The sequence below is a fragment of the Saccopteryx leptura genome, chromosome 3 (genome assembly GCF_036850995.1).
Source record: "Saccopteryx leptura isolate mSacLep1 chromosome 3, mSacLep1_pri_phased_curated, whole genome shotgun sequence".
NCBI lineage: Eukaryota > Metazoa > Chordata > Mammalia > Chiroptera > Emballonuridae > Saccopteryx > Saccopteryx leptura.
In genome coordinates this window covers 336,215,930-336,232,865 of record NC_089505.1, presented here as the reverse complement: position 1 = coordinate 336,232,865, position 16,936 = coordinate 336,215,930, and the positions used below count along the sequence as shown (strand labels likewise).

Sequence of the window (16,936 nt, the reverse complement as noted above, 5' to 3'; positions counted from 1 at the left end):
ACCACCATAGCCACAATTCTATGGATCCAACTTAAGTCTCATTCAACTTATAGTTCTTAATATTATTTAGATTATAAATAAATATTTCAGTGACAACAAAGACACATTATATAACTATAATATAATTGATCAAGTTATGAGCTAGAGGGGAAAGGCAAATTATTTTACAAGTTGTTACTTAGTCTGAGTTAAAGGACAACAAAGGTAATAATGAGGAAATAAAAAGATTAAATATACTGTGGGAAACACCACAATATAGAGTACCTATTTTTAAATTAAACATTCAGTCAAAATGATGATATTTATAAATATTTAAATAGAAAATAGTATTTAAACCCTAGATGAGAAACATTCAGCAAAATGTTAAGTTTTGGTTCATTTAGACTTCCTTATCTATAAAATAAGGGATAGAAAAGTCTACCGGAAAACCCCTTTGTGCTCCAACATTTAATAATTCCACAACCCCTTGAATTTCTTGGCCTACTTTTTATAAACCTAGAACACAATCAAGGACTCTTCCAACCAAATTCAGGATCAAAATCAATATATAACAAATAACTACAGAAAACGTTTATGCTACATGCATAGTGTGATTCTGAATTCAAGCATAATAGGTAAAAGTTGAGATTAAAAAGCCACAGTATTGGCAATACCCAACAACAAACAAATCTTTCATTGGTTGAAACTCTGGCAAAAGGCCAAACAAAAACCCTTTCTAACAAGAGAGCAAGGCTCTTCTGTCTTCTACATAGCTATATCTTAAACACCTACCATGGTATCCAATGGATCCTCTATAAATATTTGCTGAATGACTGCCAATATAGGTGCTATATGTTAGGCATGAAGAGATACTGGATAAAGAATAAGATGAGTAGTTCCCTCCATGTTTCTGGAACTATGGCTACCCCAGTCAAAAAGTCAAAGGAGCGCCTGACCAGAAGGTGGCACAGTGGATAGAGCGTCGGACTGGGACGCAGAGGACCCAGGATCGAGACCCCGAGGTCGCCAGCTTGAGCACAGGCTCATCTGGTTTGAGCAAAAGCCCACCAGCCTGAACCCAAGGTCACTGGTTCGAGCAAGGGTTTACTCGGTCTGCTGAAGGCCCGCGGTCAAGGCACATATGAGAAAGCAATCAATGAACAACTAAGGTGTTGCAACGTGCAACGAAAAACTAATGATCGATGCTTCTCATCTCTCTCCGTTCCTGTCGGTCTGTCCCTGTCTATCCCTCTCTCTGACTCACTCTCTGTCTCTGTAAAAAATAAATAAAATAAAAATAAATTAATTAATTTAAAAAAAAGTCAAAGGAGCTTCCTGTACTGAATATGCCCCCAATTTCAGCTGTATCCAAACCACAGATTTGTCTTTTTCTTGCCCCATTGCTATCCTATGAACTCAAAATATCTAATGCTTTTAGTCACTTTTCTATAAAATTCCCCTTATTTAATTTATTATTAATTTAATAAAGGTAAAAACAGAAAATCATAAAAAAGAAAATATCTTCTCAATATAATCAATAATCACTAGCTATTGTTTTGTCATATTTGCTTTTTTTAAAAAAAGATGAAATATTAGAGATAAAGCTAAAATCTGTTGTATCTGCAAAAATCCCTCGCAGAGTCAAATATTATTACGATATTGACATAATCCTTCAAATTTATTTATTTATTTATTTAAAGGGTGCTTTTGGAAAAATATATAATGTCATATTACATATATCCTTGGGAAAATTATTTTTTGCAATAAATAAAATTTTGAGATAACCATAGAAAGACCTATTTATTTATAATTTTTAACAATCATATGTTATATCATGCTTTATCCTTTTATTTAGAGACTATCATTTGGGTGGTATTCAATTCTATACCATTTCAATGAGTACTACAGAAACAGACTTGTACATGACTCCTTAGGCTCATACAAATGAGACTGTAAGAGCATAGCTGTATCAAAATGTACGATTTTGACATTAAAAGGGTATGCTCATTTTCTTATTTGTTTTTTAATTCAGTGAGAGGAGAGGAGGCAGAGACAGACTTCCACATGCATTCTGTCCAGGATCCACCCAGAAAGCCCACTAGGGAGCCATGCTCTGTCCATCTGGGGTATTGCTCCATTGCTCAGTAACCGAGCTATTCTCAGTGCCAGAGGCAGAGGCCATGGAGCCATCCTCAGCGCCCGGGGCCAACTTGCTCCAACTGAGCCATGGCTGCAGGAAAGGAAGAGAGAGAGATTGAGAGAGAGACAGAGACAGAGAAAGAGAGAAGCGAGAGGGAAAGAAGTGGAGAAGCAGATGGGTACCACTCCTTGTGTCCTGACAGGAAATTGAACTCAAGACTTCCATACATTAGGCCGATGCTCTACCACTTACCCAACCAGCCAAGACCCTCATTTTCAATTTTAATAAGATAATGCCAAATTTATCAATTGCCACTCACAAAAGTAATATATGATTTCCTTCATTTTCTATATTTTACCATTACTGAATACTAGAATTTTTCACATAACCAATTTTTAAAGTATAGATGATTATTTGTGACATGAAAATTATTGAAACTGATAAAGTCACAGCATTCAACTGTACTAGTCTCTGAATTATCCATTTTAGAAAAAATGTAAAATTAAAATAGATTAAAGAGAGTTTTAGAAAGTATATTTTGAGATGCTGAATTGTAATAAAATAATACTATAAAGTGCTGATATAAATGTATATAAACTATACAAAATTCTGAATTGGCAATATAACAAGGACCTTAAAAAATGCTAAACTACAATATATGCCTGGAGCTACTAATTATACTTCCAAAAATATATTCTCAGTGAATAATTAAAGAAAAATGCAAAGATTTAGCTATGAAGACACTTACCCTCATGTTATTACAACTCTGCATGAATGGGATTATTGGTATTTGGCAGTTTATTTTTCATATAAAGCCATTATTTTTTAACTTAGAGAAAAATATATTTATATTTAATTTAAAATACTTATAAAAATAAAATTAAAAGTCAGAATTTTTGAAGTTGCTTGTTCTCAATCAAATGAATGTTTGATACACTTAAGTGGCTAGAACACTATTTGGCCTTCAGGAATATCTATGGTGTACCAGCAATACTTGCATCATTTATAAAACAACCAATAAAATATTTAAAATACAATGAAATGTTATTAAGCCATAGAAGAAAGTAATCTTACCATTTGCAAAAACATGAATGGATCTCAGGCATTATTCTAAGTAAATTAAGTCATACCGAGAATATGTGGAATCTCAACAAAATAAGACAACCCCACTCCTGCCCTGCCATAAAACCCCCTCCAAACTCATATACAGAGGACAGCTGAGTGGCTGCCAGAGGTTGGCGGTGGGGGAGAGGGGTTGTTGTAGTGGGAAAAATGGGTAAATGGATTCAAAAGGTATAAACTTTCAGTTATAAAATAAACAAGCTATGAAATGTAATGTACAATGATGACTATAGTTAATAATACTGTAATGTCTATTTGAAAGTTGCCTAAAGAATAAATTTTAAAAGTTCTTATTATAAAGAATACAACTTATAAATATATTGGTGATGGATGTTAACTAAACTTATTGTGATCATTTCCCAATATATACAAATATTAAATCATTATATTGTACAGCTAAAACATATGTTATGTATCAATTATATCTCAATAGGAAAAAAAAATTTAGGTTCCTGCCATTAGCCTAACTTCTCCATCACCCATACTCGACATTCTGTAAGAGTAAACTTTCTAAAATCCAAGTCTATTTATATCAGTTTCCTTCTTCCTCTTCACCTTTCAGGATAGTCTCAAAACCTAACAATAAAGTAAAATATTTTAAGAGTTGGTTTCCAATTTCTACCTGTCTCCATAATAATACTTGGCTCTAGTCTGGAAACACTGCATCTTCTTTGCCTCTGCTCACGTAGGTCAACATAAAACAACTTTTTCTTTCTGACTCACTCTTATGATGCTTAACTCAACTGTCAATTCCCTTTTAAAACGCTCACAGGCTTATGAGAACTATTCCTCTTTTTTGTTTTCATATAATCCTGTACATACATCTAATGTAGCACACACTAAAAATGGCATTGCTATGTTCCTTAATATTTTCAAGTAAACTGAATAGTTCTAGAGCAGACATATTTTCAACCATAAATTTTACTTCTATAGCCCCTTTATCTAGCATACTTCATCATATTCTGTAACTATTTTTTTTTTTGTATTTTTTCTGAAGTTGGAAACGGGGAGGCAGTCAGACAGACTCCCACATGTGCCCGACAGAGATCCACCCGGCACGCCCACCAGGGGTCGATGCTCTGCCTATCTGGGGCATTGCTCTGTTGCAACCAGAACCATTCTAGCGCCTGGGGCAGAGGCCACAGAGCCATCCTCAGCGCCCGGGCCAACTTTGCTCCAATGGATCTTTGGCTGTGGGAGGGGAAGAGAGAGACAGAGAGAAGAAGTGGAGGTGGAGAAGCAGATGGGCACTTCTCCTGTGTGCCCTGGCCGGGAATCGAACCTGGGACTCCTGCACGCCAGGCTGACGCTCTACCACTGAGCCAACCGGCCAGGACTACATTCTGTAACTATTGATGAGAGGAGGAATAGTATTGGGGAGAAACAGCAGAAGTTTAAAATATAATTACAACAAAATGAAAAAAAAAAACATTTAAAAGATGCTCCTTGAGACATGAGTGGTACTTTTTAGTTAATTTTAATATTCGTATGTAATTACCAAACTGTACATTTTTCTTATATCGACTAGCTTCAAGTTACTTCAGAATAAAAATACAAAGATATTCCAAGCAGAATATTATAAAACTACAATTAAGTCAGTGAAAAATGCAATTCAATATAGTATAAATTTGGCCTTAAAATCTTAGTTCTGAATTTACTAAACTTGTGACAATAGGGAAGAAAATCTAAATAAGTATGTTTGATCAACTTAAAAATGGGAATAATAGCATTCATCTGTCAGAATTACAATTAAGTATCATAAAATGGAAAATTACATTTAGGTATTCTAGAAGCTTAAAATTAACTATTTGCTTTTTAACAAACACATATCCCAACTCTTTTTCACCAACCATCCTAATGTCAGCACTCAAGGCATGTTTATTGAGTAAACCTAACAATGAAGAAGAAATGAAGAGGTAACAAAAATGAAAACTGACACTAAGAAATTTTTATGAATCTGAAACTCTAAGAACAAACATGTAGGCACTATGAGAAAAAACAGGATAGAAAAATAAAGAGTACCTAAATTTGTCTCTATAACGTATCTGCTTCACAAGCAATTCTGAAGAAAACACTTTTACTTGTCAATGAAACTTGACTTTGAGCTGTAATTTCTTGTTCAGAAAGTAAAGAATAAAAATGTTTGAAAGAGGTAGACTGGCAGACAGAGGAACTCAGGTATAACTCCTATAAATAACAGAGGAAAAGATTTATTCATTTACAGAATTATAAAAATTTCTTACCTGCTGCATATGTCTACTGGATCGCTTCTGAGGCTGATAAATGAGCCAGGTATATAAGACTGGATCTATATTAACTGCTAGTCCTTGTACACTACATAGAAGTACAGCACCTAAAAAGCAAGATTTAAAATTTGTCTTATTTCTCATAAAAATAATAAGCTTAACATCACTTCACACCAATTAGGATAGCTAAGACTCAAAAGAAAAACATCCAGTGGTGACAGAGATGTTAAGAAATTCAAACCCTCATACATTGCTGGTGGGAAAATAAAAATGGTGCAAATACTCTGAAAAACATTTTGGCATAACCTCAAAAAGCAAAACACACCGTTATATTATGACCCAATCTTTCTATTCTGAGATACATGCCAAGAGAACTGAAATCATATGTCCATGCAAGCAAAAATTTATACTGAAAGTTTCACAGCAGGATTATTCAAAGTACGTAGTTAAAAAGTGGAAACAATAGAAATGTCCATGAGTTGTTGAACTGATAAATAAAATGGGGCATAGCCATACAAGAAAATTATTTCTCCATAAAAAAGGAATGAAGTACTGATATAGACGACAACATTGATAAACCTTGAAAACAGTGATAGAAGCTAGTACCAAAAAACTACATATTGTATGAACCCACTTATATGAAATGACCAGAACAGGCAAAACTATACAGAGAAAAAGATCTGTAGACGCCCGCACCAGGGAGAACAAAGACTGAGAAATAACTGTGAATAGATTCATGGTTCTTCTGGGAGTAATGAAAATGTTCTAGAATTAGAAAACGGTGATTGTGTACAACCTTGCAAATACAGGGTGGGCAAAAGTAGGGTTACTTCTGTTTATATTAAAAATAATATAATAATAAATAACACAAGAATAAACTCTGTGCTTCAAGTACCCAGAGCTGTAAACCTACTTTCGCCCCACCCTGTATGCTATAAAAACCACTAAATTATGCACTTTAAGAAATCTTAGGGAATGTCAATCATATCTCATTAAAACTGCGTTTTCTTTTTAAAAATAAACTTAATATTTTTAGGCAAACAACAGTTTCTACATTGGCCATGAGGATGGAAGATTATCTCCATTTTCTGTTTATCTTGCAAAACCAATTCAGAATGTGAAAGGAAGCATTATTATAACCACTCAATAAATCACTGTAAATTACAGCTTTAAATCTTCAGAAGCAAAGAGAGCTGCCTAGATGAAATGCAGGCTAACATTCTGACATAAAACACAAATCTGACATGTAACAAGTTGTAATTCAGTCCCACTAACTGAAATATTTTTGTCCCTCTCTGATAAAAAAGTAGCTCATATAGAACTTAACTAAAGCAGAATATTCCATTTTTAATTTATGTGCAGATTTTATTTATATATATATATATGTTTTAGCATTTCTGCTTATATTTCTTGAAAAGAAAATATACATCCTCCACAAGGATGTATAGAATATGAAAGAAGGACTATAGGTCAGTTTTGCTCTCAACTGTATCTCTTGCATCTAAAAAATTACTTGCTAAAAAGTAGGGGATGAAAACAAGTCAGAATAAATGGTAGATAGGCTCTTACGTTAGTTGGGAAAACTCCTATTTGATCAACTATATTGAAGATTGTTTAAAAATTAGTGTTAGTAAAGTTAGTATTAACACTGAGTCCTATGAGAAGTGAAGCACACAGAGATGGAAATTGGATGGAGGACAAAGAGCAAGAGAAAGAGAAACTTCCCCTTTTTTCAAAACTCGTGCACAGACTTTTCAAAAAAGCAGTTTGCTATGTGTACTCTAGTACCATCCTCCACTGCTTTTTATCCCAGAACCAGACTCGGAACAGACTCCAAGACAGCATGCCGAGACAACCCAAGCAATGCCGCATCCCAGGGCCAATGCGTGTGCTGGTGAGTATGGTTCACTCAAATACATCTCAGGAAGAAATGATGGGAGAAGCTAAATGCAAGATGACTGTAAAACAGGAATCATAACTGAAATCAACTGGAAAATACAATTAAATAATTTTTTTTCAGGAATAGAATGCAAATTCCTCATAAGAACCTAAATCCTTTTTATTTTTTTTCTTAAAACATGTGAGAGAGGGAGAGACAAGGACAGACAGGAAGGGAGAGAGATGAGAAGCATCAACTCATAGTTGTGGCACTCTAGTTATTCACTGATTGCTTTTTCATACCTGCTTTGACTAAGGGGCTCCAGCTGAGCCAGTGACCCCCTTGCTCAAGCCAGTGACCTTGAGCTTCAAGCCAGTGACCTCTGGGTTCAAGCCAGTGACCATGGGGACATGTCCATGATCCTACACTCAAGCGGCTACTTCGTGCTCAAGCTGGTGAGCCTGTGCTAAAACGAGACTGAGCCTGTGCTCAAGCCGGCAACCTCGGGGTTTCAAACCTGAGTCCTCCTCAGTGTCCCTAGTCGACACTCTATCCACTGCTCCACCACATGGTCAGGCAAAATTCTTCTATTTCTTAAATATCAGTAGTATACATAATAAGGTCTAAAAATGCTAACTTAACAGAAGTAAAACAGAGCTTCCAAAAATTATATCCAGTTTTCAAACAATTCTAGCAACTTCACTACACCTGAGACTATCATTCCCAGACTAACAAAAATACAATATTACAGGATACAGCAAGAGTTAATTTGAATAATGTTTTTGTTTTATAACAATTCATTTTCTCAAAAAAATTATTAGGTAAAAAATAGAATTTGCCTCTAAATATGAAAAACCAAAAAAAGAAAATCACAAGAAACAGATTATTTTTTAAAAGGTTTTAATTTTTAAAAATTAGTTGAACACATTTAAAAGGGGTTTGAAAAGTTTATTTAAATTCTAGAATATATAATTCAATCTTAAAAGTTAAAACACTTTTTTAAAATCCATATATAGAAAAAAATTACAATTAAATTTAAATTAGTATGAATTGCTTGCTATCATACAAGCCCACTGTGATAAAACTTTATAATTAATATTGCATCATTATAAGAGAAACCACAAATAATGTATGATTCAAAATAAAGAATGTGGTCCACCAAAAGAAAGAATTATACCAAGAAGACATGAGGATCCAGAGGACAAAGATTCCAACAAAGGAGGAAAATGATGGGAATCCTCAGGATGACGATCGTGAATTAGTGACAGGAACATGGAAAACAGTAACAACAAACACAGTTATTAAACAGATGAAGAACAAATGTTAAAACAGCAAGGACAACTAATCATATGCTACAACATGACTGTGACATGAAAAATATTTGTAGACAGAACTATGTAAATTATAAAAAAATTAATAAATTACTTGATTAATAAACTTATGATATAACAACACTGGAGGCATGAGTATATGAGAGAAATGTCTGATGGGTGTAAAGTGGCTGAAAGTTGGCCAATTATTAAATCCCTCAGTAAGACTTCAAATAATGCTCTAAAATGAACAAGTAAGAAAGAGCAACAAAAGCTATATTATTTATATAAAAATACTTAAGTAAACACCAAAATAATCACTGAAAAGAATTGAAACTAGTTCCTTTTAAAAAGGAAACATTAAAAAGCAGGTGCACATTCCATTAAAGAGAACCAGGAACAACAGAAGTAGAGGTAGAGGAGCCTCAGGTTTTCTTGCTGAGGAATATCCATCTAGCCACTAGCAAAAAGCAAAACAAAATTTCCTTTGAAAAACCAATGAATCTCCCATTCATTGTCATGTAACAGCCACTGCAAATTAATATCTGTGAATAGTTCCCATAATAAAAAAAAAGAAAGCACTGCAAATTTGAGAGACAAAAATATAAACAAACATGCTAAGTCCTTCAAGTACAGAAGATGTCCAAATACAGAACATAACATAGCTATTATAAAATGTTTAAAATACAAAAGAATGGAATCATGCAGAGGAACAAACATTGAGAAAGAAATAAAATATTTTAAAGAAAAATGAAAATTACAGAAATGACTGATTCAAGTGTTAAAGTAAAAATCTCACTAGAGAGTTTGAACAGCATATTAAATACAGTTGGAAAAAAGTAGTGAAATGAAAGAAAATTATAATTTAAAATGCATCTGAGGCCCTGGCCAGTTGGCTCAGCGGTAGAGCATCGGCCTGGCGTGCAGGAGTCCCGGGTTCGATTCCCAGCCAGGGCACACAGGAGAGGCGCCCATTTGCTTCTCCACCCCTCCCCCTCTCCTTCCTCTCTGCATCTCTCTTCCCCTCCCGCAGCCGAGGCTCCACTGGAGCAAAGATGGCCCGGGTGCTGGGGATGGCTCTGTGGCCTCTGCCTCAGGCGCTAGAATGGCTCTGGATGCAACAGAGCGACGCCCCAGAGGGGCAAAGCATCGCCCACTGGTGGGCATGCTGGGTGGATCCCGGTCGGGCGCATGCAGGAGTCTGTCTGACTGCCTCCCCGATTCCAGCTTCAGAAAAACAAAAAAATAAAATAAAAAATAAAAAAAAATAAAAAATAAAATGCATCTGAGACAGAACAAAAAAATGCAGGAAAACTAGTAAAATGAGGTAAAGAAATAAAAGGACTCACTAAGAACACCAAACAGATGTCTAATTAGACTTCAGAGGGAGATACTAAGAAAAAAGGTTATTTTGTTTAAAATTGTTAAAAAGATAACAGCTTTCACAGTGGCCAAGACATGGAAACAGCCAAAATGTCCTTCAACAGAGGGTTGGATAAAGAAGATGTGGTACATATATACAATGGAATACTACTCAGCCATAAGAAATGATGACATAATGCCATTTAGGACAACATGGATGGACCTTGAGAACATTATACTGAGTGAAATAAGTAAATCAGAAAAAGCTAAGAACTGTATGATTCCATACATAGGTGGGGCACAAAATTGAAACTCATAGACATAGATAAAAGTGCAGTGGTTACCAGGAGGAAGAAGAAGGGGGGGGTGGGAGGGAAGGGAGGGGCTTAAAGAGAAACAAAATATAGGGTGACAGAAGATGATTTGACTTTGGGTGATGGGTATACAACATAATCGACTGTCCAAATGATGTGGAGATGTTTTCTCTAAATCTATGTGCTCTGGTTGACCAATGACACCTTGTCAAATTTAATTGTCTAAATAAAAATAAATAAGATAACAGCTGAGAATACTACAAAATTGTTTAAAGATAGTAAGACTCAAACCTAAGAAGCCTAATGAATCCATACTGGATCAGTAAAATAATCCTCTATTAGACAAACAATAAAGAAGCTACAAAACACTGAAAAAAAAAAGTTCAGAAAAGCAGCCCAAATGAAAAAAAAAATCCTTTGGGGACTAAAAAAAGCAAATAAACTGATAATCACCTTCTTAGAAAAGTTAGTGATATTTGCTTATCACTTTACTTCAAAACTTACATATATGTTATAAATATTCTTTTGAATCTATCAAGTGTTATATTTAAAAGATAATGGAAAAAATTAAATTGATTTTAAAAAATAAATATATCAGGCCCTGGCCAGATAGCTCAGTTGGTTGGAGCATCAGCCCGAAGTGCAGAGGTTGTCGGTTCAATTCCTGATCAGGGCACCTACAGGAACAGATTGATGTTCTCTCCTCTCTCTCTCTCTCTCTCTCTCTCTCTCTCTCTCCCCGTCCCCTTCCTCTCTGGATAAAATAAATTAATTAATAAATAAATATTTTAAAAAATAAATCAGAATAAATTTTATTCTAATATTATCAATCTCAATTCTAAGCCACATATACATCTATTTTATTTATGATAAATGACACAAAATTTCTATGTAAACAAAGAAATATATATATTTAAAAGTACACAAACTGGTAAAGGTAAAAGTAAGTTAAGAAATTACAAACGTTCTCCATATTAGGCAATTTATTTTAAAAATCTTTTCAGAGATGCCAAAAACTAAATATGTTGAGTAAACTGTTAAAAATTTTTGCAATAGATTAATATATCTTTTTTATTAAGATTTTAGAGAAAGTTAAAAAAAATAAATACGACAATACTTTGACAAGAAAAACTAATCTTGAAAGTCTCCTTAGTTACAATGTACAAGTTAAAAATCACTTCACCAATAAATGTTCATATACTTTATATGATTATATTATACCAAAACACGACTAATTAACTCATAGCCAGGATTAAATTTTATGAAAAGTAGGTGATAAAAACAGAATAATCTATTAGTTGGACAACAATTTAGTTAAAATTATGAGTTAGAGATAATATTATTTAAATCTAAAGGGTTATTTTTATATTATACTCATTTTATAAGACACAGCCTTTAAAACAAATGTTCTGACATATAATTGTGTAGACAATTAGTCTGATATTGAGTTGACTTAGAACAGATGCCCCATAAATCACTAAAATTTGGCAATATATTATTCTGTTTAATTTTAGCCTGGAGACAACTAATGAGAAAAGTGTGCTTTACTTCTTTGCTCCAAAAGAAGGTCACTTATCCACATTCCACTCAGACTTCACCAATTAGTTAAATCAAGGCACCCCAGTCATTTTTAGTCACATTCTAAAAGCTGAAAAATGAGAACTGAAATAAGGGACACAGAGCAAAGACACAGAAGATTAAAATGACACATATTTTCTTCGTGTCAGCTACAGAAACTTTGTCAACCAATGATATTGTATTGTAATATATCAAGTTATAAAAGGTAAAAAGTAGCTGGCATTTTTTCTTGGACCAATGAACAAGAAAAAAACACACAGATACATTAGTCTTATCTAAGTTTAAACACTTTTTCTATTATGTAGTTATAGCAAAGTAAGAACTTTTTAGATTTGTATAGCTCTTAAGGAATTACTTACAAATCTTTTAAAACTAATTTCAAGATTTCTGGCTAAACTGTTAAGTTAAACAAAAAGAAAGTATCAATATTTCAAAAAACGAGTGGGTAATAAAGGCAAAATAGAGTAATCACAGTCTAAGAAATAAAAATCACAGCCAGTATGAGCTGCCAATTACTGGCAACTTGATCCAAGGTAATTGTCAAATTTAGCATAAATAAATCATAAGATTTTTAGTTATGTGTGTGTGGTAGTTCATGTTACTTAATTCACAATTAATTCTCCCTCCCTTAGGATATAGAAAATCACAAGAAACCTCTATCCTATCATTCAATAAGAGCAAGCCATGCACCAACCAAAAATTGTCTACATTCACCAGACAGCAGAATTCACAAAGAAACCTAATGAACAAAAATTGTAAAAATGAAAGATCCCTTATAGGAGAAAATTAATAAATAACAGCTTTCATTCTTGATACAGCAGGAAGAGGAAAAGAAAACTTTTAAGAGGACAATGAAAAGACAACCCACTGAATGGGAGAACATACTTGTTAAAGGGTTAATATCCCAAATGTATAAAGAACTTATAAAACGCAACAACAAACAAACAATTCCATAAAAGAATGGGCAAAGGAACTAAATAGACACTTCTCCAGAGAGGACATCCAAAAGACACATGAAAAAATGCTCAACATTTCAATCCTCAGAGAAATGCAAATTAAAACACAATGAGATATCACCTCATACCTGTTAGAATGGCTATCAGCAATAAATTAACAAACAACAGTGCTGGGGAGGATGTGGAGAAAACGGAACTGCCTGGCACTGTTAGTGGGAATGCGGATTGGTTCCAGCACTGTGGAAAACAGTACAAACTTATCTCGAAAAATTAAATCTGGAAATGCTTTGTGACCCAGAGATTCCAATTCTGGTCATTTATTCAAAGAAACCCAAAACACTAATTTGATAAAATACATGCACCACTTTGTTTACTGCAGTATTATTTACAATAGCCAAGATTTGGAAGTAGCCCAATGTCTATTAGTAGATGAGTAGATTAAAAAGCTGTGATACATTTACACAATGGAATACTATTCAGTCATAAAACAGAAGAAAATCTTACTTTTTTGACAGCATTGATGGACCCAGAGACCATTAGGTTGTGAACTAAGCCAGTTAGGGATAGACAAATACCATATGATTTCACTCATATGTGGAGTCTCATAAAAAATGAAATAACAAGCAAAATATAGACAGACTCATAGATGGAGATCAGGCTGACAGCTGGGGGAGGGGGGAGTAGGAGTTGGACAAGGGGATGGAAGTATTGAACAAAGAGCAACAACAACCAAAAAAAAACCCCAAAACTCATGGACACATAATTTAGAAAAACTGAATTTTTAACAAATGTTTAAAGGTTGGAGGTTGACATGACAGTTTAGTTCTCTGAGAACCCTAGACACAAGGGGAATACACCCACCTGCCATCACCTTTAACAAGCTTCTAGTAAATTCTCTTGAGATTGACAGTACAGGACTGAAGATGAGAAATACCCCTCCATGACGCAGGACTGTGGAGCCTAATAAAATCTGAAGGCAAAGAACTGAAAGAAATTCCATAATATTTCTGAACTTTTCAGTGAGCATCAAGCAGCAATCTATGACAAAGAAGAGAACAGGCACTCAAAGAGATCCCTAATGAGAACAGGTGAACAAAGCATGCAGAGTCTGAGAGCGAGGGTCAGGAGAACTGAGAGAAAATCACAAACCACACTAAAAGAAACATTCTGAGTCTGTTCTCAAAATATTTGAAGCTGGCAGTAAATGTAATATAAGTAAAGAACCAGAACCAGCTCAAGTACACCAAATAACACGACAAAAAGAGGATTGCTTTTATGTGGGCATAAGCATTATTTAACTAGGCTCTCTTATTCTTTTACATACAATGTCTAACATTCAATCTAAGAAATTATGAAACACAGTACAACAAAAAGAAATGACTCATTATCAAAAGCAAAAACAGTCAATAGGACTAATTCCAAATGTAGAGGGTATGTAGATACTAATATTACCAAACAGGATTTTTAAAACAACTATGATACTTTAAGAACAGTGAAAACATGCAAGAACTAAAGGGTAATTGCAGCAGACAGACAGGAAAAAAAAAGCTATTAACAAGAGCCAAATGGAAATATTAGAATTTTAAAAATACAATATCAGAGGTGAAGAATTCTTTCAAAAATTCTTTCCAAAACTGAAGTGTATCAACCAACAGATCGAAAAAGCTTAGCAAAATCTAAGAATAAAAGGAAAACCAGATCAAGACACATCATGATCAAACTGCAAAAAATAAATAGAAAAAATAATTTAAATCACTCAAAGGTGTGACATCAGAGGATGGCAGAGTGAGAAGTCCCCTTGATCTCTCCGTTGAAATTTCAACAATTTGAATAGCTATTAGTCTAAGAAAGAGCCCCAGCTGGTTGCACAGGCACACCTGAAAGATCTGCCTACTGAAGCAACTAAAGGTGGGCTGGGAGGCGGGGTCAAGGGGCGCAAAGATAAGGACACAGCCCCACAGACAAGCATGCACAGAAGGTATCTGGAGAGGGGAGGACTTAGTGTGTCTGGGTTTACTCCTGCCCAAGGAATGAAAAGACTGGGGGAGGGGGGCACTCTCAGGAGTGAAAAACTAGAGCTGCAATTGAGTGTAGGACAAAGAGGAGATGCAATTCTGGGACACAGCCATTTTTTCTGAGGTCTTCCCATGGCCCCACACGTTGGACAGGGAAAGGGAAACACAAAGTGCTGCAACCCCCACTTTCCAGAACTCGCCTTACTTCTCCCTGGGTATCAGGATGCAGGGTGCACCAATGGCACACCCTAGAACTAACTCCGCAGAACCACTGTTTTCCCTGAGGAATAGGAGTACTCTCTATGTCTGGTACCCTTTCTCTTGGGACTCAGGGGAGAACATATGGATGCCCGAGGTCATTACTACTGGAAAAAAGAACAAAGAAAGTGATAAGATACCCCCAGCGTCTCCACCTCCATAACATCCCACCTACACCAAGAGCGGCCACCATAGTGCTTGGGTGGCAGCCCAAGGGTTTCACAGAGCTAAAACCTGTAATCTATTGCCACCTACTGGAAAATAATAGAAAAATTTCCTGGAAGTAAACTACTAAGAAAGAGATACTCACAAATGGTTAGAAAGAGAAGGAGTCCATCAAATACCAAGAATAACCAAGAAAAACATCCAGTTCAGAAAGAAAATGTAAAAACTCCAGAAACCAATCTTAAACACATGGAGACTTGGTATATAAATGACAGGGAATTCAAAAGAAAAGTTCTGAAAATACTCAACTAGAAATGCGAAAACACTGATAGGCAAATTAATGCACTAAGAAAACAAATTAATGAAGAAATGAATACTTAATGAAAGAGTTTGAAACTTTACTTTTTTTTTGAAACTTTAATAGAGCTGACCAGATAAAGAAAAAGTGACACCAAAGATGTAAAGAGGAGAGATTCAAGAATTTAAAAAAATAATAATAATGATAGGAATCTATGAGAATTATCTGTAGAAACAGCAATATAAGAATAATAGGCATACCAAAAATAAAAAAGGAAAGAAAGAAAAAAACAAGAAAACAAAGTACCTATTCAAACAAATAATGAGAACTTCCTAAACCTTTGGAAAGATGCAGGTCCTCAAATTCAATAAGCAAATAGAACACCTAGTTACCTCAACCCAAAGAGGTCTTCTCCAAGGCACATTATATTAAAATTATAAAAAATTAATGACAAAGAATCCTCAGCGCAGCTAGAGAACAGAATAAAATAGCATATAAACAAGGCCCATCAGGTTACCATTGGACATCTCAACAGAAACTCTAAAAGCCAGAAGAGAGAGAACTCAAACATTTAAACTGAAAGATAAATTACCAGCCAAGAATAATTCATCCATCAAACTTATATGCTAAATATGACGGAGAAATAAAAGACTTTTCAGATATACAGAAGCTAAGGGAATTTATCACGAGAAAACTCAACTGCAGGAAATACTCAAGGAAATTATTCTACCTCATACAAAGAATGAAACATTAGAAAATTGTGAGTAAGCTCTCCAAGAAATGCACAACTTAAACAGGGATGACAAAAACACAAAAGGGAAAGGGATAAAAATCTGAATTAGCAAAGGAGGATGGAGGGCAGAAGCATTCAAAAGACAAAGAACTATTGTATGTTTGAAATTTTTTTTGATAAGTTAGTCATAACACACACACACACACACACACACACACACACACAAATTGAAATACACAGCTTAAAAAAAAAGAGGAAACAGAGGAAAGAAGAGAATAGAATACCACCAAACAAAAACAAACTGACAACAACACAAAGGAAAACAAACAATGGAGAAACAGAACTACCAGAAAACAAAAGATAAAATAGCTATAAAAAATCCTCATGCATCAATAATTACCCTAAATATAAGTGTACTGAATTCACCAATAAAGAGGTACAGAGTAGCAGACTGAATCAAAAAGCAAAACCCAATAATATGCTTCCTTCAGGAGACATATCTAAGCTGCAAAGACAACAGAAGACTCAAAGTGAAACAGTGGAACAAAATTTTCCAAGTGAATAACAACCAAAGAAAAGCA

The 16,936-nt window shown here is 34.6% G+C and overlaps 1 protein-coding gene across 4 annotated transcripts in view; it reads right to left on the bottom strand.

Annotated features, from left to right (window-relative positions):
• VPS13B (vacuolar protein sorting 13 homolog B) overlaps positions 1-16,936 on the bottom strand; it is an 887,459-nt gene that overhangs the window by 535,119 nt on the left and 335,404 nt on the right. For all 4 annotated transcript variants that reach the window (XM_066379210.1, XM_066379212.1, XM_066379209.1 and 1 more), the window contains exon 20: positions 5,485-5,594. In XM_066379210.1, the coding sequence (XP_066235307.1) occupies positions 5,485-5,594 (110 nt within the window). The remainder of the gene's footprint in view (positions 1-5,484; positions 5,595-16,936) is intronic.